This window comes from Glycine max, chromosome 19 (assembly GCF_000004515.6).
Source record: "Glycine max cultivar Williams 82 chromosome 19, Glycine_max_v4.0, whole genome shotgun sequence".
Taxonomy (NCBI): domain Eukaryota; kingdom Viridiplantae; phylum Streptophyta; class Magnoliopsida; order Fabales; family Fabaceae; genus Glycine; species Glycine max.
Window position 1 is genome coordinate 6,250,440 of NC_038255.2, and position 25,692 is coordinate 6,276,131.

The 25,692-nt window shown below is 31.0% G+C and overlaps 1 protein-coding gene across 1 annotated transcript; it reads left to right on the top strand.

Moving 5' to 3' along the window:
* The first annotated feature begins 16,696 nt into the window (after positions 1 to 16,696).
* Positions 16,697 to 20,347, top strand: PDH (proline dehydrogenase). Its single transcript, NM_001250359.2, has 4 exons — positions 16,697 to 17,382; positions 18,794 to 19,445; positions 19,700 to 19,940; positions 20,036 to 20,347. The coding sequence occupies exons 1-4, from the start codon at positions 16,819 to 16,821 to the stop codon at positions 20,073 to 20,075; spliced, it is 1,497 nt and encodes a 498-aa protein (NP_001237288.2). The 5' UTR covers positions 16,697 to 16,818; the 3' UTR covers positions 20,076 to 20,347.
* Positions 20,348 to 25,692: the final 5,345 nt, after the last annotated feature.

Below are 25,692 nucleotides of genomic sequence, written 5' to 3' on the forward strand. Positions count from 1 at the left end.
TTTTTTAATACATTTGTACACAGCTTTTTTTTTTTATTCTGGTTAAGACATTTTTTTAGAATTATTATTGTTCATAAAATATATTTTTGGCTGACCAAATTAAAAAAAATAAAGTTTACACGAATAGTTGTATAAAACTTTTCTTTTCTAATATTAGTTATTATTATATGGTTTCTATTATAACTTTAATAATATTTTTAAATATTACATTTTATAAGATAATATATTTCTCAAAAGTCACATATTCATTAAATGTATGGTTTTTTTTAATAAATTTCTATATAATAAAAATTCATTAGAAAATTTAATACCTGAATATAAATATACAATAAAATATACATTAAAAATTATTATGTTATTATTGTTTAAAAGAATTAGTTTACAAAACATATATATATATATATATATATATATATATATATATATATATATATATATATATAAGTAAGAATGTATGAGATATTTTTGTCGTTTTATTTTTTTTTCCTAAAAACATGTAATTATTAGTCATTCAATCTACATTTAATTTAATTGTTAAATTTTGATTAATTTTTCCGTTTAAAAAACATGTCAAATAAGATGCTCAATTTATGTGTAATTAATTTTTTACTCAATAGGAAACGTGTGAATTGAAAAGCAATCAATCTTTGTATTCTTTTTTTTCTAGGTCCTGGTATTCGAATGGGCACCTTAGATGGGTGGATGATATTCATCTACTATTTAAATAGATGACCAAATTTAAAAACAATTAATTTATTAGTTGTAGATGTATTTTATTTATCTTATTTTATTACACATGCTACACAAATTATACGTACTAAATATAAATTATATTCCCATGATAAATAACATTATAATTATAAATTTTAATATATAAATGCATAAATATATATTAACTTTATGTCTATAACACATAATTATTATCAAAACATATCTTGTCAAATCACTGGAGTTAAATTTTTTTAATAATGATTATAATTTTAATAATGTGAGAATAACGACATTAATAAAATTACCCATAATTTTAGCATATATCATCATACTAAATTAAACTTTAATTTTGAGATATATTAATGGTCTTAATTATCTAAATAATGTTAATAATATTTTTTAACTGGATGTTACTCATATTTGTAATTTTCAGGACACAAATTTTAGATGAATAAAATTGGCATTGTCTTCGCGACCATCATTTTCTGGGAGTGTGTTAAAAAATTAATATGATAAAAGAACTAATGGTAAGTTGTTACAATTTAAATTTAAGTTATACTTAAATATAAATTCATTCATAATCTATATATGGTTATATTGAGCAAAATTAACTAAAAAGTTAGCTTGGTAATGGTAGTTGAAAGTGAAAAACTCGTCTATTAAATTATAAGTGCGTTAGGTAAAATTAGTTGTTAAAATAATTAAAAAATATAAAATGATTGAAAACAATAAAATTATAATTTATTTTAAAAAGGTAAGTAGAAAAATTGATAAATATAGTAAGGATAGAAAAGGAGAAAATATATAAAACTAGAAACCGTCACTACATCAAAAAATGCTACTTCAAAAGCTATTAAAAATAATTTATTTATAGAACAAACAAATAAACTTTTCAGCTAGTAAAAAAATTAAAAATTAACTGAAATGTTTTACCGAATATAATTTATATCTCTTGTACACTCATAATTAAATGTAAATAAAATCCTAATTATAAGCAACTAGGCTAAATGACCATTTTAGTCTTTTATCTTATTTATTTTGCTCAAAATGGTCCTTTATCTTTTAAAAAAACAAATAAATTTGATCTTTTATCTTGTTAAAATGTTCCTTTAATTATTTAAATATATTCAATTATTTTAAAATAAAGGATCAAAATAAAAATTTTAAAAAATAAAGGATCAAACTAAATAAAAAAAAAAGATAAATGACTAAAATGATCATTTAGTTAGGCAACTATTTTTTTTTTGGAAGGCACTGTGCAAATAATATTGTTGGTCTGTGTGAAATTAAGCTCAAATTCTTTTAATAAAATCTTAAGTTGAAGTTTGTAAAAGAAAAAAAATGATTAAAAAATATTTCATTAAAAATTATCAGTCAAATTTATTTATAGAAATTAATCATTAACAAATGTTAATACATATTATATATATGCACCGATCAATATCATGTTGTCCAAAAAATAAAACATTAACATGTATAATAATACATGTACTTAATCTATTGATGTATCAATTATTAGTTATATAAACGTTAAACAATAATATTATTTGTTGTACTTACAAAATATAAAAAATAAAATTAATTTTAATAATACTATTAAATATATTCCTTCCATCCCATAATAAGTATTATGTGAAAAAAAAACAAGTCTCAAAGTAAATGTTATTTTAGTTTTTTAATATAATATTTATTTTTTTCTATTCATACACCTAATAATATGCTTTTAAATATTACGTTGTGCTACATTGTTTTCACCAAAGAAGATTACACACAAGATTAATTTCACAAAACTACTGCTACACTCTTTCAGATTTTTGACAAAAATGAGTTTTCAAAAATTATATAAAAGTAGAAAAAAAAATATTTACACGACAAAAGTTGTTTTTACCGTGTAAGATCAGGAGGCTCATCCTTAGAGTAGACTTTTATTTTTCGTTTACGTGGATCTAGAAATTATGATTTTAGTCCTAAACTTTTTATAAATTTTAATTTTAGTTCCTAAATATTCTTTTTTTAGTATTTTTGGTCCTCATATTTTTACTAACGGTTTTAATTAGTTATTGTTATCAAGTAATATTATTTGATGATGTAATATGCAGTATTTTGGTAACTTATTACGTTAACAAAGTATTTGATGGAACTATCGCTTACAAATTTTTTTTAGTAAATTATATTGTTAATCCATCATAAACTTGTATAGCATCATCAACTGATTTAAATAGATAAGATATTAAAGACACAGTTTATTAAAAAAAATTACACATAACTACTTATACTTAATGACGTCACAAGGTACTAAACTATTAATGCGATTAATTATGTCATCAATTACAATATGAACTATAACCATTAACGGAAGTAAATGATAGGAACCAAATACTTCAAACAATTGTTTAGGGACACCAGGTAAAATTTACAAAAAAAAAAAAAATACATATAAAATTTACAAAAAGTTTAGGAACCAAAAATATAATTAACCTAATAGTGTAATATTTTTGCAAAAGAAAATTAAATATCAATTTTTTTTTACAAAATACATTATGTCATGACAAAAAAAATAAAAAAATATTTAAGTTTTTACAAAATATAATTATCTTCTATTTATTTTCATATTTTAAAAATATTGTATAATTTTTACATTGTCAATATTATAAAAAAATAAAAAGGATAAAGTAGTATATTTAGTATTAATTTATTCTTTTTTCTTATTTTTTACATTCATTTATTAAAAAAAATTATGAAAGATAATACCTATTTTTTATGGAAGTAATTTTTTATTACACGTATACAGTTAAAAAAAAAAATCTTGTGGGACAATTACAGTCACAATTATATATGTCTATTGGCCTCTGCCTATAGTGGTGGGAGTGATCATCCTAGTGTAGACTTTTGCTCTCCATTTGTCAAATAATTATTTTTGTTTCTAAATACATAGAGCATTGATAAATTTATCTTTGAAAGATCAAAATTTTAATTTTAATTTCCGAAAATAAAAATATACGACAAATTCATCTATCTGTTAACTTTTGTCTGTTAGTGTTAATAAAAAAATTTATGTGACACATAGGAACGAAAATCATAGTCAACATGACTACTGAATAGATTAGACCAAAATGTCAATAAGCTTCCATCATACCAAAATGTGAGTAAGTTTTCATTGGATCAATATGTTAGTAAGTTTCCATTGAACTAAACTAATTTGTCAGATCACAAATTTCGTTTTATTTAAGGGTAAAATATAATTTAATCTTCATCTTCTCCTCCTGTGATTGGAAAATTTATAATGATTGATACAATGCTACAATATTTATTTTGGTACACTAGTGGAATGTTTATTTTTTGAAAATTTATTTTGTGACAAAATTAAGTAGTGATAAACTTAATAACTCTGCATTTTTTTAAGGGATTAACTTAATAACTTTGCATTTTTGTTTGAATATCATATTTTGGAAATATTGTCACATTAGAAATTCTGGAGCAACAAATAAATTATGTTTTTTAATCAATATTATGCTTATTATTATGTTTGTTCTAACTTAAGCTTGCTTTCCTATTTTTTAAAATGTTTATTAATTGTAATGTTATGCTTGTAACAATAAAAAAGGTTTAATTACTCATTTAGTCTCTATAGTTTCCAAACTTATCCCTTTTAGTCTTTATAGTTAATAAGTGAAACCATAAAAAAAGGGAAAAGATGAAAATTAAATTATATTTTACCCTTAAATGAAACAAAATTTGGGATATTAGTCCAATGAAAACTTTCTGACATTTTGGTCTCATCTGTTTAATAGTCATGTTGATAATCATTTTTGTGACATTTTGATCCCTCAGTGTGTTATGAGCAGAGGTCACGAGGGAGAGGAAGGAGATAACTAGCCTTACTTCGAGGGAAGGCTACCTCCTAACTACACTAAGCTTTTACTTTGAAAATGGCTTTTCTCTACTCTCTTATTCATGCATGTTGTATCCTTTTATACAATAGAGTTTACGTTGCTACATATCCTGCAACTAACTCTCTAACAGTTGTAAAGCCTAACTAACTAATAGCTTGTAACTAACTAACAACCTTGCTAACTAACTAATGGCCATGCATGCAGCTTTATGTGAGAGATGTCTTCCTGCTGCATCTTCTTCCTAACATTCCCTACCCCATCAAAAACACCTTGTCCTCAAGTTGTTGGGTGCAGAAAAACAGAACATGAGTAAAATAGAAGCTCAGCCTGTGCCAGCCATGGTTGTGGTTGAGGCGGTGGCTTCGGTGGTGGTGGTGGTGGATGTGGTGGCGGGTGTGGCGGCGAGTGTCGTCGCCGATGACAGACGGAGCAAGGCCAAGTCTTGACAGCGAAAAGAATCCAAACCAAGCGTGGAGGAATCTGATGCTTGACGGCATCGTTGCGGAGCAAGACGGTGTCATTGCCGTAAGGGATTTTGCAGCAATGGTCGTGGCGGTAACGATTGAGCGGGAAGTGGCGGTTGGTCGTATGAAAGCGGGGAAGTGGCAGCGGAGCCATGGGTGCGACTGACGTGGGTGGTGGTTGTGCAGAGGAGGACGAAGCTGTCGTGAGCCGTGAGAGCAGCGACGGTGGTGATTGCAGGGAGGAAGAAGGGTAGAGGTGACTGGGTCGCCACGGCAGTCTTAGGAGAAGGGCATCCATTGAGGATTCGAGGCGGTGTTGAGCGACAGCAAGGTTGGCCAAGGCGGCCTCAAGGCGGTCGTCGACAGCCATGGAAGCTTCGTTTGGCGAGTGGCAGCCATGGGCGGCAAGTGGGTGATCGAGAATTGCGGGATATCTAATTTGGCTACATTACGTTGATGGAGCTGGGTGTTGGAATTGAGATGATTATGGTTGGGTGACCGCAGGTGGAGGTGATCGAGAATCGAGTCCACCTTGCCGGAAAGTTCTGCATATTTATCATTGAGGGAAGCTTGACTATTGGATAGGCGAGTGATGGTGTCTTCAAGTCTATCGAATGTGGTCTTTCTTGTTGTATGGTCAGCCATGTTGACGATGGATGCAAATGCAGCGGCGTCAGCAGAGGCAGTGGCTGCAGCGGCGACAGCGAAGGTAGTGGCTGCAGCGGCGGCAGGTCGAACCAATTGTTATGAGCAGAGGTCACGAGGGAGAGGAAGGAGATAACTGGCCTTACTTCGAGGGAAGGCTACCTCCTAACTACACTAAGCTTTTACTTTGAAAATGGCTTTTCTCTACTCTCTTATTCATGCATACAGTATCCTTTTAACAATTGAGTTTACGTTGCTACATATCCTAACTCTCTAACAGTTGTAAAGCCTAACTAACTAACAGTTTGTAACTAACTAACAACCTTGCTAACTAACTAATGACCATGCATGCAACTTTACGTGAGAGATGTCTTCCTGCTGCATCATCTTCCTAACACAATGTCATATGTTCTTTCATTAACGGTGGACGGAAGTCAACGGATGAATTAATTTGTCACACTTTTTTTCACTTTTGATGACTAAAATTTAAATTTTTATCTTTTAAGAATAAATTTGTTATCACTCTACATATTGAGGGATGCAAGTAAATCTAAAGTCATTTAAACAAAAATGCATTTACAAGTATATTCATTTTAGAATAATTAACTACTTTAAATAAAAAATATCAAAATTTTCTTCATAAATTTTTTAATTGATGGTAAATAATATAAAAAAAAAGAGAAATGATAACTATGTCATTTGAACAAAAGTGACAATTTATTCTTGTAAGTTCTAATTGTTAATTTTAGCCCATCACATCATCTCATTTAAACAAAAATAATTAACATAAGTTCAAAATTAAAATTTCCTAAAAAAATATTAGAGATTTTAAAATAAAAATAGTTTAAAACGTGACCATTATAAGGTAATAAAGTGACAATTAAAATTACCTAAACAAATATTACAAATTAATTTTATTAATAATAAATTTTAAAGTAGAAAATTATTAAAAAAACTAACAATATTATTAGTAAATTTCGACTACAACAATAATTAAAAAATAAGCTGAACTATATCATTAATCAATTTTCAAGTATAACATGCAGTAATTAAAATTATATTTCCCACTGGGTTTGTTGATACCAAAGCCACTCACTTTGCTCGTTTGAAATCATCTTTGCAACAAAAACCACAAGCAATATAATGGGGAGTCGCGCCTGTCACAGATGAGCCTGTACATTAATTGCATTTGGAGAAGGTTATATTCAAGATGACGACTCCCACGGCAAAACAAAGGAAAAACTTAATTGATAATTGAAAATTACTAAATTAATTTAATAAATTATAAATGTTAATAATCTTTTTTATTGAAGTAGTTAAAAAATATAAAATAATAGAAATAATCATATTTAAATGATAATTTTATGTGTAAAATCAAAGATATGATTCATTGTTAGAAAAGAAAATATTAATTCAAAAACATATTTTTCTTTTTGATATTTTGTTAATTTTAATTGATATATATATATATATATATATATATATATATATATATATATATATATATATATATATATATATCCTAAAAGAGGAGTATCAAGATCCTTACTTGTCCCTCACGATTCGTCCAGGTTGAATCACAACACTCTTAATAATAACCTTAGAAGCTACATTGTATAAATTTATAGGTAAAAAATCCTTCAACTAAGAGGACAGGACTATCCACCTTTTAGAATCAACAAAATCACAATTTCCTAAATCCATTTCTAAATACACAATCTTTGGTATGTTGGTTTGGATCCATTTTAATTAAATTTAAGATTTAATCCAATCAAATTTGATTATTTTAGTTTGTTTTAATTTTTATTTTTTTTAAATCCAACCTAACCAACCTATCTTATTCAGGAACGATTTGGTTCGGTTCGAATTGACAGATTATTCATTTAAATTTGTCTTTTTTATCTTAAAATTACTATTTTATATCATGATTCATCCAAACATCTAATATATACCATTAACCTAATATTATAAAATGCCTGAAAGTAATAAAATTAATTCATTTAATGTCATCAACACAATATTCTAAAATAGACTAATATAAATTAAAACAAAATATTTTTTAATGAGATTTATTATAATAGTCTAAATCACAACTATTTCCTATAAACTAATTTCTTGCAATAATTATTGTAACAAGATTTGTTACAACTAGATTTGTTGCGACTAAATTTGCTGAAATAAATGAATAAAATATGATCTATTAATATTATAAATATGACAGAAAAAATAAATATGAAAAAAAGTGAAATAAATAACAATGTATATGAAAATAATACCTTAGGAAGTTCCAACACTTAGTTTCAAGATGTAAAGTTCCAATATTAGTAGTGTTTATAGTTAAACCAAACAACTCTAAAAAATTTGATCAGTCTTGATTGATTAGGTTTGATTTTCATCGGATCTATAAATCTAAACCCATGACTCAATCCGTACATGAACCGTTTTGATCGATTCAATTTAGTTTTAACCCAAATATATAAATGATTTAATCTGAACTGTTCGAATGAGTTTTAATCAATTTAAATTCACTGGTAATTCATATCTATGAACATAGCTCCCCTCTTTGCTATACAAAAACGTAACCAAGCTCTGTAAAAGAAAAGTTAAGAATTTTTTTAATTCATACGGTGTTGCTTGTACTAGCGTAACAATAATTAAAGACAGAGATTTTCTTGGCTTTTTTTCCTTTCAATATAAAAAGCAATTGCGTTACTTCTCAAGACAGGTTTAAACTATTATTGGCTTTTTTCTTTCTTTCAATATACTGCCTTTTTTATTTATATCATATATGCATATTTGGATTTATAGGCACCAAATTTGAAACTTAATTCAGTGGATTGGCTTCAATCATATATTGCTTTTTATTTCTTCTTGCAGTATTTGATACAATGTCGACGTTGAGTTTTTAAATGTAGAATGGGTCTTATGGCAGAATTGCCTTTTCACTTAATGCGAGTCTGAATTAAAAATTTATGAGTTATATTTTTATCTCCTGCCATAGTAAAGAAAGACACCAACAACATCCATCATAATTGATATATTAGATTCTTTAAGCATGTTGACGGAGATTTAATTCTCATGTATGAAAAAAAATTTGTTGTGTGAGATAAAATTCATTTTAGTGATTTTTACGCTTTGAGAATTAATCTTATGACTTTTAAATGTGAAAATATATTGTTTTTAAAAAAATAATAAAATAAAAAATTATTATTATAATTTTTTTAGTGGAAAGAGGAATTATAAAGAGGTGAGTCTATAAAAGAAAAAGGAGAGAAAGAATTAATTTTTTTAAGAAAACATAATTAATTTACTAGTAAAAAATTAAAAATTGGTTATAAGTAGATAATAAATGATAATACTTAACATGTGCAATGTTACAGGGGATAGAAAAATAGTTTAAATATTTTTTTTTCATTCTATTCTACTCAACAAAAACATAAACATGCAGAAGTCTTGAATATATAGTCATTAGTCATAATTTTATTTTACTAGTGGTTAATCATTTTAAGAGGTTACTAAAATGTCTAATAGGAATTATTTATTTGCAAAATAAAATTAAATCACATTTTATATACGCGATTAATCACATATGCAGGATGAACGCCGGTGTCTATTTTCCTGGTATATGAATATATCATTACTCAAATTTGAGGTACTTTACAGTTTACATAACGCATGGGATTCATTAAAAAAAAAAAATAACGCATAGGATAAAAAAAAGGCGTGGAACACCAGTAACTAGTCTATCAAATTAATGGTTAATGATTAATGATGTTGTAACAAGTGCAGCAGTAGTGAAAAATGAAGAAGGACAAGGTGGGACCAAAGCAAGAAGGCACATAACAAATGAGGAAGGAGAGAGACAAAGCATGAGGACCAATAACTAACTCTGACTGATTTTGTGTGGTCCCAACAGTAGTTTAAATATCATTTCCTCCTTTCTTGTCAGTTATCTTTCTCTCTGTTCTTCCTTTTTAAAATTTTTGTAATTGTACTGCTGAAAGGGAATTTTAATCAATGCAAGTTCTGTTTTCCATTACCTTTTCTTGCTGCTTCTAGTACCACTGTTACATTTGGTGCTTTCATTCTTCGAACATGGCAGATAATACATGTCTTAAGGAGCTTTCTGTGAACATGTCCAAGATGCTTGAGATGTTAGAAGCCGATAGGCAAGAGAACAAAGCACAATTCGAAACTCTAGAGGCTCTGATGGACACATTGCTGAAATCGAACAATGCTGGTGCGAATCTGCACATGAACGTAGCGGGAAACAACTCCATTGGAGGTTTGTCGTCTCCTCCACCGTTTCAGGTACGCAATGTGAAACTTGACTTCCCTCGTTTCGACGGATCTGAAGTTCTTCAGTGGATTTTCAAGGCTGAGCAATTTTTTGACTACTACAACACTCCGGATACTCAACGTCTTGCCATTGCTGCAATTCACATGGAAAAAGAGGTAGTTCCCTGGTTTCAAATGACTAATCAATCTACTCCATTTCAGTCATGGATTGATTTTACTCGTGCTTTAGAACTGGAATTTGGTCCATCTCCATATGAATGTACTAGATCTCTGTTATTCAAATTGTCACAAATAGGATCTGTTCATGATTATTACACTCAGTTCACTGTTCTTGCAAACCGCGTACAAGGTGTTACTAGTGAAGCTTTGATTGATTGCTTTGTGGGAGGACTTAAACCTGATATTCAACGTGATGTAATAGCCCAATCACCAACTACACTACTACGTTGTGTATCTTTGGCCAAGCTATTTGAGGAGAAATACTTACCCAAGCACAAGCCATTTCAAAGTCCTTACCAAAATCGTAACCAAAACACAAACATAAATACAAGCCTACCTTCTTCTCAATCAATCAAATCCACAAGCCTACCACCCTTACTTCCAAGCCCTAAAATGAATTACAACTCCAATTTTCCAAAACCAGGAAATGTTAGAAGAATGTCACCAGCGGAAATGCAGATTTGAAGGGAGAAAGGGCTATGTTATACATGTGATGAGAAGTTCACTTCTTCTTATAGGTGTCCTAATCGGCAATACCTACTATTGCAAATGGATGAGGATGAAAATACTGAAGTGCAACCAGAACCACCTCCTAGAATTGAGGAAGCCATGGTAAATTTGAATTTAGACCATCATCTATCTTATAATGCCCTTAAAGGTTCCTCTGGCCTAGGAACTATGAAGTTTAGTGGTACAATTAATGACATGGTGGTTCAAATATTACTTGATAGTGGTAGTTCAGATAATTTTTTGCAACCAAGGATTGCTAATTGTCTGAAGCTTCCAATTGAACCTGCTTCCAATTTCCAAGTCCTTGTAGGAAATGGAAACTCATTAGTTGCTGAAGGTTTGGTGAAGCAACTAGAAGTCATGGTTCAAGGTCATTCTCTCAAATTACCTGTGTACCTCCTACCAATTGCTGGTGCTGATTTGGTACTTGGAGCCACTTGGCTTGCTACATTGGGTCCTCATGTTTCTGATTATAGCCAGCTTACCTTGAAGTTCTACAAGGACAATCAGTTTGTCACATTGCGTGGTGACCAACCTAAATTACCGGGCCCTGCTGAATTTAACCAACTGAGGAGAATGAATCATACACATGCTATAGCTGAAGTTTTTACCTTGCAGTATAAGCACCAGGATGTGCCTGAGGATAAATGGCTTGAATTACCTAAAGATATGGAACCAGATTTGGTGATGTTGTTGCATAATTATAGAAGTATCTTTGTTGTGCCTAATGAACTACCTCCTTCAAGAACTCAGAACCATACCATTCCATTGGTAAAGGATGCCAAACCAGTGAAGGTGAGACCTTATAGATATCCCCATAGTCAGAAACAACAGATTGAAACTATGGTATAAGAAATGCTTGCTGTAGGCATCATCACACCCAACACTAGTCCATTTTCTTCACCCATCATTTTGGTAAAGAAAAAGGATGGAACGTGGCGGTTTTGTACCGATTATAGAGCGTTGAATGCAATAACAATTAAGGACAACTTCCCAATCCCAACTGTTGATGAACTCATTGATGAGTTATATGGCTCTAATTATTTTTCCAAGCTTGACCTGAGATCAGGTTATCACCAAATTCTTGTGGCTGCTGAAGATAGACACAAAACTGCTTTTAGAACTCATCAAAGACACTATGAATGGTTAGTCATGCCATTTGGGCTTACCAACGCCCCTGCTACCTTCCAAAGCCTCATGAATGATGTTTTCAAAGACTTCCTTAGAAAATTTGTCCTGGTTTTCTTTGATGATATATTAGTATACAATTCTACTTGGAAAGAGCATCTTTTACATTTGGAACTGGTCCTTCAATTGCTGCAAAAGCACCAGTTATATGCCAAACTATCCAAATGTTCATTTGGGTTGCCAAAAGTGGATTACCTTGGACATACTGTTTCAGGCCAAGGTGTGTCAATGGATAAAGACAAAGTACAGGCAGTTTTGGATTGGCCATCACCTGTTAACATTAAACAATTTAGAGGCTTTCTCGGGCTCACTGGATATTACAGAAAATTTATCAAATCTTATGCAGTAATTTCAGCACCTTTGACTGATTTGCTTAAGAAAGATAAATTCATGTGGGGAGTAGATGCAGATGAAGCTTTCAACAAGCTCAAAAATGTTATCACACAAGCTCCAGTTTTAGCCTTACCAGACTTTTCGAAGCCTTTTACCTTGGAAACATATGCATCGGGAATAGGTGTAGGTGCTGTACGGAGTCAAATGCAGCACCCCATTGCTTACTTTTCAAAAAAGTTGAATGTTAGAATGCAAAAACAATCAGCTTATGCAAGGGAGTTCTTTGCTATTACTGAAGCAATAGCAAAATTCAGGCATTATCTTTTAGGTCACAAATTTGTCATCAAGACGGATCAGAAGAGCCTTAAGTCACTCACTGATCAAGTTGTTCACACACTAGAGCAGCAAAACTGGTTGCATAAGTTGATTGGTTATGATTTCACCATTGAGTATAAGTCAAGAAAAGAGAATGTAGCTGCTGATTCTCTTTCTAGATCTTTTATGATGGCTATATCTCAACCTAAGTTACAGCTGATTCCAGAATTGAGGGAAGCCCTTGCACAGGACAAACAATTGAGTCTAATTATGCAGCTTTGTTTACAGAACAAGCCTCCAAATCCAAGTTATTCAATTTCTGATAAGTTGCTGTATTGGAAAGGTCGTCTAGTGTTACCACGAGGCCATGAAGTGGTAAAGAAAATTTTGTACGAGTTTCACAGTACATTGTTGGGAGGACATTCTGGATTTACCAGAACATTACAGAGAATTGCTTCTCAATTTTATTGGCATGGTATGCAGCAAGACATCAAGGAGTTTGTTCAGAGTTGTCTCATTTGTCAATAGGCTAAACATGATACAGCATTACCATCAGGCTTTGCTTGAACCACTACCAATTCCAGAGCAAATTTGGGAAGATGTAGCTATGGATTTCATCACTGGCCTTCCTTCTTCCAATGGACATACGGTCATTATGGTAGTCATTGATAGGCTTTCCAAGTATGCTCATTTGGCTAGTTTGAAGTCTGACTTTAATAGCAAACAAGTTGTTGAGTTGTTCATGAAAACTATAGTAAAACTTCATGGATTTCCAAGGACAATTGTCTCCGATCGAGATAAAGTGTTTACTAGTCATTTTTGGCAACACTTGTTTAAGTTGAGTGGAACTACTTTGAAATTAAGCATTGCATACCATCTGCAAACAGATGGACAGTCCGAGGCTTTGAACAAATGCATTGAGATGTATTTAAGGTGCTTTACCTTTGAGAATCCTAAGGAGTGGTATAAATTGTTGTCGTGGGCAGAATTTTGGTACAATTCTTCCTTTCATCACAACACTGGCATAACTCCTTTCAAAGCAGTTTATGGTCGCGAGCCATCTCTTTTAATCAAGTACACATTCAACATTCAAGACCCTCATAGTGTTCAAGAACAGCTGATGCAAAGAGATGTTGTAATCAGTAGATTAAAGGTGAATTTACAAAAAGCACAGCAACACATGAAGAATTATGCTGATGCAAGAAGAAAGCCCTTTCAGTTGGCAATTGGTGACATGGTATTGGTGAAACTTCAACCCTATAGGCAACATTCAGTGTCCTTGAGAAAAAAATCAGAAACTCACACTGAGATACTTTGGACCATTTCCTGTGATTGAGAAAATTGGTAGAGTAGCCTACAAACTTCTCTTACCTCCATCTGTTAGAATCCATCCAGTTTTTCATTGCTCTCAGTTGAAATCATGTAAAGGAGATCATGCTCAACCTTATGTGCCATTACCTATCACAAACTCTGAAATGCAACCTGTTTTGCAACCAGAGATGGTCTTACAATCAAGGGTTATTCTTAGGAACCACCAATAAGTGCAACAACAACTAATTAAGTGGGAAGGTTTGGAAGATGATGAAGCTACATGGGAAGATACTTCAGCAATTAAACTTGTTTTTCCTAACTTCAACCTTGAGGACAAGGTTTCTTTTAAAGGGGAAGGTAATGTAACAAGTGCAGCACTAGTGGAAAATGAAGAAGGACAAGGTGGGACCAAAGCAAGAAGACACATGGCAAATGAGGAAGGAGAGAGACGAAGCATGAGGGCCAGAATAACTAACTCTGGGCTGACTGATTTTGTGTGGTCCCAAAAGTAGTTTAAAAATAAAACGTGAGAGAGAGTGGGCAGTTATGAAGTGATATCATTTCCTCCTTCCTTGTCAATTATCTTTCTCTCTGTTCTTCCTTTCTAAAATTTTTGTAATTGTACTGCTGAAAGGGAATTTTAATCAATGCAAGTTCTGTTTTCCAGTGTCTTTTCTTGCTGCTTGTAGTACCACTGGTATAGATATTTTGCAAATAATCAATTCCTATTAAGAACAATTAACAATCCCATTTATTTTTTTATCTGAAAAAATATCCATACCATTCATATTTCAAAGTACAGAATCTACAAAGATCCAAGTCAGTCGATGAAACAAAATAATTGAGTATTATAAATTCTTAATATCGTTTTCGATTTTTATTGATAAAAAAAAGTGCAGAATCTCGATCAGATTCTATTTGAATGAGAAGTTTCGGCACAAAGCAGCAGTGGAAGTAGGAACTCATTGAAGTCTTGAATAGACTCATTGAGAATCTTCCCATGCCAAGTATGGCACGATGATAACGAAAGTCAAAACAAAAACATTTAATTTAATTTAATATTTATATTATTTTTCTCTTTCTTTGGGTGTTTGAATTTGGCATAATTTGACACACATATCCAATGATGTTGGACACAGCTCACAAGAAGATGATCACAAATTAAGAGCATGATACGGTGGATCCACGCAAGCCCATTCCACCGACCTATGTAGCCAACTCATATCTGCGTGGAATTGAAACACTAGAAACACTACACGTTTTCAATCAATTTATACCAACATCAAATGTTATTATTACCAACAAACGCTATCTCTTCTCTTCTCTTCTCTTTGGGCGTGAATATAGCACCTACTCCCAACTACCCAGTAGTTACTCTTTCTCTCCCACACTCATCATTCTTTAGCCTCAACTCTTGCATCTAATTAACTGCCAGTTACAACTTCCAATTCAAAACACACACATACAAAAAATAAAACGCGTATTAAGTCATTTTTAGGTAGTAACTTATTAAAAAAACGTGGTTAATTTCACACATCTTTAATTAGAATTAATAAAATTGCACACTAATATTTTCTATCCTTGCCAATTTGGAAAGATATCATAAAATGTAAATAAAAGTATAACTAAAATTTAGTTCTTACACATTGTCTATGCACAAGATTTTATGCTCTATATTGATCAAAATGATATTAAGGATGATTTTTTACGGTAACTATGTTGAAATCAATAAATTTTCCATATACATTAATATAATTAATTACATAATAATTAAAAAAATCATATATATATATATATATATATATATATATAATTAGTGCAATTATTTTTATATGCATTACACAATCAATAATTCCATTTTTTAGGATGAAGTTAATATGGCACATATTTTATTCCCGTAAATCAAACTTCATGTAATGATAAAACATAAGAGAAATCTTATCAACATATTTTTTTTACATATTTTTAAATACATTTTATATTATTGGTTAAAACGTAAGTATAGTGGGTTTTATTTCTTATTTAATGAGTATTTTATCTTTTTATAATTCGCAATAAAATTTAACTAATTTCCTAAAAAATAACTAATAATAAAATATGTGTAAATTAAAAAATATATTAATAAGTGCATTACTAGCACCACGGGAAGAAAGACCAATCCAAGATGATTCTTAGTGACATATAAAGACAGAGTTCAAAATGGTCTTCCAAGATAACGTAGTAAAAAATCTTCAATTTCGACGAATCGTCTTAGAAAAACACTCTTTTAAGATAATTCTTAATTAAGAATCATACAATTATTCTAAGACACTTCATAAATAATAATTGACTTAGAATGCATCCATTCTAAAAAATGTCCTGTATATATAAAAAAATTGTTGATATTTAGACACTCAAAACTCTTCATTAACATCTATTATTTTACCTTAATTCTCTCGTTGTATTATATAATATCACCAGTTATATTCGTAATTATTATTTTTACTGCATTATATTATATGAATTTATTTTAGAAACGTCCAAAAAATCATTTTCCACTAAATAAAGAGATTACATCGAATACTTTTTTTTTTACATAGATTACATCGAATCCCGTTGATACTACTATTCAAGGAAAAGTAAGAAAATGATTATTGTTTACTAAAAATAAAAAAGGATAACCCAAGTTGACCACTCTAATCTTATCACGCACACCCTTACACGATGCAACTTACCCAACTTAAACGTTCTAGTGTTGTACTTTCCTTACTTAACCCGACCCATTTCCTCACCTTCGCGCTATAAATCATATCACATCTTCCACCATTTAGAACAACATAACATAAGAAAAACACACACACAAACACCCTTTGAGTTCATTAACCTCTTCAGAAAAAACAACAACAACAACAAAAAAAAACATCATCATCAAAAAAACTTCCGAGAGTTTAATGGCAACACGCGTGATCCCTCCAAGAATCCTCAAGAAGCTCCGTTACAACACAACAACCAAGCCACTCAACGCTGCCCACCCCTCAATCTCTCCAGTCATCGCCCCACCGTCACTCTTCGAGAGGTCGCCGTCCCCTGTCGCGGATGCTGTTTCAACAACATCCACGACTATGGAGACGGCGAATCTCAACCTCGACGACGCGGAGCGGCTTTTCGCGTCAGTATCGACGGAAAAGCTGCTCCGGTCGTCCGCGGTTTTGCATGCGACGGCGGTGGGGCCCATGGTAGACCTGGGAATGTGGTTGATGAAGTCTCCGGTGTTCCAGACCGGGCTGCCGAAGGATCTCATCATGGCCGCCACGAAGGAGACGTTCTTCTCGCACTTCTGCGCCGGCGAGGACGCCGCCGCCGCCGGACGGAGCATCAGCGCGCTCAAGGAGGCCGGCTTACGTGGCATGCTGGTGTACGGTGTGGAAGACGCGCATGAAAACGATGGGTGTGATAGAAACCTCAAAGGGTTCCTTCACACTGTGGATGTTAGCAAATCGCTTCCACCATCCTCTGTAAGTGCTTCTTCTCCTCTGTAACTTCAACGTTAATTGAAATCCAAACAGCTTCAAGAAAAAAAAAATTCTGGTCCCTCATATTTACGTGTGAGAAAACCACATTATTCAGGTGGGACCCATAGATGAGCCTAATCTTAATTATATTTTTTTAATTGCATGTTTATTTATAATTTTGATCGATCTTCATTTCACAAACAGTTGGGTTTTATAAATTTTCCCCGTAAACTTTTTTGTTTGGTGAATATTCTTTACTTTATGGTCTCTAATCATACAACAACTCTGCATCACTCTTTCATTTTATTCACGGTAAAAATGTTGTAAGAATTTTACATTTTTTCGGGAAATATAAAAAGGATGAAAAAAGTGTTTTTTTTTCTTGTTTTTTTTACTAAGGATGAAAAAAGTGTTGTGTAGCAAACTTTTTGTTTAAAAAAATTATGGTTATCAGGCGTTAATCTTTTTAACAAATTACCATGTTTTGACTTCTGAAACTCTTTATTTTGTATTTATTTTACATTTATTTTTATATCTTTACTTTCTTTTAATGACATTTCAGATCATAGTTTTGAAATGCATGTCATTTACTATTATTTATTATAAAATAAAACGTAACGGGAAAAAAATGAGTGTGTGAGAGTCATTTATTTTCTCCCTACTTTTCCATTGGTTGAATTATTTTCTGTATTTTTTTTATTAGCACATGATTTTGCAACTTAAAAGCATGATTGTGGGAAAGCAGGAGAAAATAGATCGACTAACACTTTAATTAATTTCTTATTCACAATGCATAAAAATAATACTCTTTTTATGTTAAATTAAGTATATAAGATCTGATAGAGTAAATATGGTTGTGCGTGTGGTCCTTCCAATGTAACACGTACGGTGCGGCTGGTGTTGTTGTTTTCTGTGCTTAAATATACAAGTGGACACCATGCATAAATAAGTGTCAGCACATCAGCATTATAGTGCAACAACTTGAGATGCCAGTTAAGGTCATGCTTGCCTTATTTTTTTGTTTTGCAAGGATGAGTAATGTGTTATGTTGGTCCCACTCACAAGTGGGACAATGGGGTTGGCAATTTGGGATCGTTGTTTATGCACATGAACTGTGATCCACTCTCATGCCATGGAAATTGGAAACTAGTGTTTGAATTGGTAGAAAAAGTTGATGCCACATGCATGTCATGTCACAGTCCTTGAAATTGGGCACCGTTGAGTAGTGTGTTCCATTATCATTTTCTAACAAAAGTTTTTAGTTGTTTCATTGTCAATTCTTTTTTGCATTGTGTTGGTAGGCCATGAGGTTCATGTGTTTGCTTGTATTTTTCAGTATTTGTCATCTATTTTCCTTAATTTTTGTTTTGTAATGTTGAACTTATGGAGGAAAATTTTAATTTTTGATGTGAAGGTGAGTTTTGTCATTGTGAAAATCACTGCAATATGCCCCATGACATTGCTTGAAAGAATGAGTGATCTTCTAAGATGGCAACAGAAAGATCCTTCATTTGTTTTGCCATGGAAGCAAGATTCGCTTCCAATTTTTGCAGAATCTAGCCCTTTGTATCACACGCAGAAAAGACCAGAGCCTCTAACCCCAGAAGAAGAGAGTGATCTTCAACTTGCCAACCAGAGACTCCTTGAACTTTGCCAAAGATGTGAGGAAGCCAATATGCCTTTGTTGGTTGATGCAGAACACACCACAGTTCAACCGGCTATCGATTACTTCACATACTCTTCTTCCATAAGGCACAATAAGGATGACAACCCCATTGTGTTTGGAACCATTCAGACTTATTTGAAAGATGCCAAGGAGAGGTTGTTGCTCACAACAAAGGCAGCAGAAAAAATGGGAGTTCCATTGGGGTTCAAATTGGTTAGAGGTGCCTACATGTCCACAGAGAGTAAATTGGCTGAGTCATTTGGGTATGCATCCCCAATTCACAATACCATTCAAGAAACACACAATTGCTTCAATGGCTGCTCATCATTTCTTCTTGAGAAGATTGCTAATGGACCCGGTTCAATTTCAGTTGTTCTTGCAACTCACAATATTGAATCAGGTACTTAAAGATGTACAATTTTCAAGCTCTTCAATTTCTTATGATTCATAATAGAGTTCTATATGTAGATCCCCAACTAACCGAAAACCATCATTATACGAATTTCAACAACTTACCATACATATCTATATGTAATGTAATTGAATGACAGTATAATTAATTAGTGCATTGAATATTTACTTTTACTAATAAGAAAATGTCTTGGCTAGCATTTCAATTTCAAATGACTGATATGATGTGACAATGTGGTATAGGGAAATTGGCTGCAGCAAAAGCATATGAATTGGGGGTTGGAAAGGTAAACCACAAGCTAGAATTTGCACAACTGTATGGAATGTCAGAGGCACTTTCCTTTGGTTTGAGCAATGCAGGGTTTCAAGTTAGCAAGTATATGCCATTTGGGCCGGTAGATATGGTTATGCCTTACCTTCTGAGAAGGGCTGAAGAAAATAGAGGGCTTTTGGCTGCATCAGGTTTTGATAGGCAATTGATGAGGTAAGTTAAGATTTTTATTTCATTAATCTCTTAGCATGTGACAGAAAATATTGGATTTGATGTTATGGTAACAATGGTCGTTTCTTTATGAACAGAAAGGAGTTGGGAAGAAGATTAAAAGCTGCAATGTTCTAAATTTGTCAGAAATCAGGATTCATTGACTTTTTGTACAAATTAGAGAGTTTTGTAATGTGAAGAAATTGTGCATTCAATCAAATGAAATTCTGCTTTGTTATGTAGGTTTTGTTGGAAATGCAACGGATCTTTTGTGTTGAGCAATAAACTTATGCTTAAATTGGGAAAGTGTAAAACCAGGTTAGAAAAATGAGTAAGAAAAACAAGAATAGTTTTTAAGTCATGGGTTGTCCAAGTTTCTCAATGTAGCTTTAAGTCAAGTTAATTAATTAGTTCCGTTCATTTAATTTTTATACAATCGTTCCGCGTTCAAAGACTTAAAAAAATTGCCATGTGGATGCAAGTGGGTTAACTTACACACAACAATCAGATTAAAGTTCTCACTAACAAGTTGCACACAAAGCAATTACTAAATGAAAAGTCTTTTAAGTAAAAAAGAGTGTATTAGTATAAGAGATTACAGTGCAAAAAATGGTCAAGTGTCACCTTTGAAAAACAAGAAAAAAATATATAGTAATTTATAAGGATTGGATTTGCCAAGTTTCTCTACCTAGCTATAAATCAAGTTGGTTCCATTCAATTGTTTTTTTTATATAAATGGCACTTGTTCAAAGACTTGAAATTGATTGGTGCGGAATAATATATGTTACGTGACATGGATGCAAGTGAGTTAACTAACTCAGCAATCAAATTAAAGTTCTCACTAACACAAGTACTAGCACACATTACTAATTACCAAATAAAAAGTTTTTTTTACTAAAAAATACAATAAAGGTGCATTAGAAATTACAGTGAGATGCATTGATAATACTTTCTTACAAAGTTTTTCTATTTTTCGGGTTTGACCAGAAAGATTAGTTATTCTGTCCAACCTGTTAATTACCTTGAGCAGCATACTTACCAAATGTTTCCAATGAATTTATTTCAACCTAAAGGTAATTTTGACAAGTTCAGGGTGTGATCACACTCTCAATTACAACCTTAATTGCATTCAAATCGAAAAGGGATTCATTAATATTAATTTCTAAATCACGGTCTGCAATTTCTCTATGAAATTATTCTGATGTGTATCATATATATTTTCATAATTTTAATGATCCTGAGCTTTCTTTCTTACTAAATAATATGCATATTTTTAACCAGGCTGTGTGAAAAACGAATCTCCATCTAAGTGCTTCTAGATTCCATTGAAAGGTCAGGTTAGAAAATAATGACTTCTTGAATAATCGATTATTATATATGCAAGTTTATCGCGGAAGAACTTTGAATACCTTTTTTTCCCCCTAAAAAAGATAAGATAGGTCCAACATGGCAACCTCCCAACAAATCAGTATCATGATTACTCTAATTATATTATTTATATACACAATCACGTACGTACGCACTTATAATATGCAATTGAGTAATTTCTAGCTTTACCTTATACTTTATTTAAAAATTTCACAATCATTTTATTTTATTTATAATAATTATATGGCATAAGACTTATGTGGGTCGATATTATTATATTATTTGTTTTCCTTTCTTTGATATGATTGGAGAATTTCACGTCGGTCTCATCAATTGCATTTTATAGTTTTATTTAATACGTCTTCTTGGGTCTTTGTTTGGTTGATACATAGATGGGGAGCATATCCTATCGCGTTAATGGAAATTAAAGGAAATTTAAGTGAACTTTATGAGGGATATATGATTGTTCCTCCACGGCTCCACTTGATAGGTATGGACCAATAAGAGAACTTTATTAATAAGAAAGAGAAACTACATTTATATAAACTTATTTTTACAATAAAGAAGATAAAAAGAGAAGAGAATTATATATAATGGATTAATTAACGTAATAAAATGCAATATTGTAAAAAATATTATGAAAAATGATTATATAAGTAATATAATTTTAAAATAATTTTCTTGTCTTACTCTATTTACTCCCTCAAAGTATAAGAACCGTACATAAAAAATTAGTTTAATTTTCATATATTATCAATATAAAAATTTATTATCAATTACTATAAAATCATTTTAAATGTAATTTTTTAAAATTATTATAAAATTTATTAATCTTATTATTATGATCTATAATTAGCTAATTAAATTACATTACATTCTAACTAAATTTTGAAAGAATTATATAGAAATGTTTTATTCTTCCCAACCCATACCCCAATATTTAATATTGATGATAAGAAAAGAGCTGCTCATGCCGCACCAAATTCAATATGTCTAGTTGTGCTTAGTGAGTGGCTACATTTATGCAAAACATCACATCTTTATTTTGCATGTTTATTTTACTCCTTTTTTCATTATAATATATATACTACTACATCTAGCAACTTCTTTTTCTTTCTTTTATTTATCTCTCTTCCATCACATGGGTATATACTCAAAGAGTACCAAACAATCATAATTCTTTTGTAATAAGATCAAAAGGAATCGATTCCATCATTTACAAAAAGTTAGTGAAAAGCTCCTTATCAGATATAATAATAATAAATAAATAAAAAGATAAACTTTAATTTCTTACCTGTAAATGTAAGTATTCAAATAATGAAAATGAAAAGCGTTTAAGCAACTTTATAGAAGACAAAAAGAACCCGTATGTCATGCATCAAAATGATTACAACTTCAATTTCAACGATGGCTTGAGAGTCTCTATCCTTCCTAGGTTGGGAGTTTGGTAGTTCACGAAATTTTCACCAAAATTACTTATATTTTTAAATTTAAAACAGATTTTCAACGGAGATCATTAATTCTTAAGAAGCCAACATTGAAAGAACCGAAGGAATTTGTAGACAAATCATACCTATATATATATTATATCGAGAGTCTTTATTTCATGGATTTGTTATATTTTCTGAAATAATATTTATGGAAATGTTATTTTCATTAAAAGATGTTTGGTATAAGATATTTTAAACATTCTCATGAGAATTAAATATTTTCTCTTCTTTATATGAGAATAAAAAGATTGTAAAACATATACAAAATGAATTTCTAAGAATACGTTATGCATGAGAATATTTTTTTTGTTATCTCCTGACAAATCTTATCTCTACATTCTCAGGTGTGTGTATATATATATATCAATTAATTTAAAATTGTGTATAATTAGTTATGTGTTTGTTGTTATTATCATTTAATACAAAAATTAATTTTAATTTTATGAGTAAAAATAGTAAATTTTTTAAAATTTATTATTTATTAAAAGTTTAACCTTTAAATAATTATAAAAAAATCAACCCTTTTATAAAGTTTCTGAACTTGTTGTTGTTCATTCTATGCTAATTTTGTTGTTAAGTGCTCTTAATTAGCAAATCTCTTTTAGTGTCTATTTAGTCCATCCTCAATCAGAGATATATGTATTGAATCAATCACCCTCTACAAAATGTTTGTGTGGGATCTTTAGCCCGCTCAGTTTGAAATGTCATTTCTAAAAGGGTCCTTTTTGCAAAATTTGAATTATGATTGGATGATATTTACCTTGACAATGATTTTTTGTTTATGTTGTGATTGTGGATAGCGTTATGTCCCAATAATGATATTGTGTTTTCATGTTATCAATTATTTCTCTTGATTTCAATTTTTATTACTAGAGTGACTTTTTCGTTGTTGAATAGAATAATTAGTAAATGATATTATATTTTTAATAAAAATATTAATATTTATAATTATTAAATATTTAAAGCTATTATTAAATATTCTCTAACATTAAATTATTTTGAATGGTTAAATATTTAAGATTATTTTTTAATTATTAAATATTTTAAAAAATAACCAATATTTTTAGTAAATTTTAATGTTGAACTTTCATTTTTTGAATGTGGACTTAAAAATAAAATTTTGCATATGGAGGAATTGAATTGTCCCATCCAATCTAAGAATTTAAATTTCAAAAAATTGAATTGATTTATTCAAACAAATCATTTATAAATGAATAAAGTTTAAATAATTATAATTCAAATCTCTAGCATTTCAAATTTCTTGGAAATTTGAAATTTCTCATCCAAACACAATGTTATACTTGTGTGTTGTGAACTTATCAAATTTTACTTTAACAATTCACTACTAAAAAAATTATTTTTATGACCCACTTATGTGGAACCATCTTAGAATGTCACACGGTGATAATTTTCTAATTAGAGGGAATGACAACCAGACAGTTTTACGTTGCTTGTAATATATTAAATTTGATCTATATGGTTTACTGATGTACTATTAATATATATTATATCATTTGTCCTATATTGCTTCTGAAGATTTACAAAAGTATTCATAGCCTTGAAAGAAATGTTTGAACTTTGTCCAACATGGATATATATAAATTTCTGTTGTTAAATCCCACTATACATGTCCAATATGTATCTATGATGTCCTCATCATAGATGTTACCCAATCGTTATACCCATGCTCCTTAGATTCTACTGTATGACTCTTTGTTGACCTATTATGTCTATCAATGTATTTTTTTCCTCCATATCTACTTGTTGGAATCTTAGTAACAAGCTTCTTTTTAAATTATGATTTTTAGACTATTTTAATTGTTATTCGCGTTGGTGTTTGTATGTGTATAAACTTGATCATGAATTTGCTAAATATCTAATAATCATGTTTTATGTCTTCCAAGTTAGGATATCATATAAAAAATATTGATTGCATTTTAAACCGTCACTAATAATTTCTAGTGGCTTATACCTGAAGAAAAATGTTTCGGTTAAGCAAGATGCATGCCACAAAGGTTCTAATCTTAGGAATAGCTACAAACAAACAATAGGAAGTTCTTCATCATTTGTCCTAAACCATCCTCTACAGAGAGATTTTGATTTAAGACATAAAAATTATATAAGGAATCAAGCAAGGTTCTTCTTTGATTGGCGAAAAGATCCTGGAATTAGCCGATACTATAACTTGATAAAAATTGAAATGTAAGTGATTTAAGTTTTCACATTAACCTGAACTTGTATAACTTTTATCCCTATATGATACAAAGATGCTGACATTATTAGTGGTGGCATTTGCTTCATCCTAGGATTGCCATTGAGTTCAAACTAACTAAATTTTACTTTAGTTCTACAATTTTGTGTTCCCAACATCCTAATGAGCAAAGACATGCCTCTATTTTAGCAAACTTTCTGGAAAATCGGCTATTTGTTGAGGCTGCTTCAAAGGTTTGTTTTTGGAACTGTGTCTTAGCATGTGAGATTTTCATTTGTTAACAAGATAATGAGAGGATCAAATGCAAATTGTACCCAAATCTTAATTAAGCCTCCTAGTATTTATTGATAATTTTTATTTCTGCATATTTGGCGGGAGGAGTATGTCAACTACCGAAATATTATGCAGCAAATGGATACACAACTCAAGAAGTTGCATGCCCCAAATTTCAGCCAAGTAAATAGCTCTATTGCTTGCACATCCCAAATGGTGCCATCTTTTTGGTTATTGCAAGCTAGGTCTAACAAAAGTGTACCAGAACCTGCTTTTGAGAATGTGGCTGGTCCTATCACCAATGCAACTGATTATTGTGCAACGACTGTAGATAATAAAAATTGCTTCCCAAATGGAGGGTTGTCTTATTCTTCTGTTGTTCCCAGTCAATTTTTCCACCTGATAACCATCC

Bases quoted from the DNA above. Each gene is read 5' to 3' on its own strand.
- PDH (NM_001250359.2), top strand. From the start codon at position 16,819: ATGGCAACACGCGTGATCCCTCCAAGAATCCTCAAGAAGCTCCGTTAC. The intron at 19,446-19,699 runs GTACTTAAAGAT...AATGTGGTATAG, and splicing joins AACTCACAATATTGAATCAG to GGAAATTGGCTGCAGCAAAA. The intron at 19,941-20,035 runs GTAAGTTAAGAT...CTTTATGAACAG, and splicing joins TTTGATAGGCAATTGATGAG to AAAGGAGTTGGGAAGAAGAT.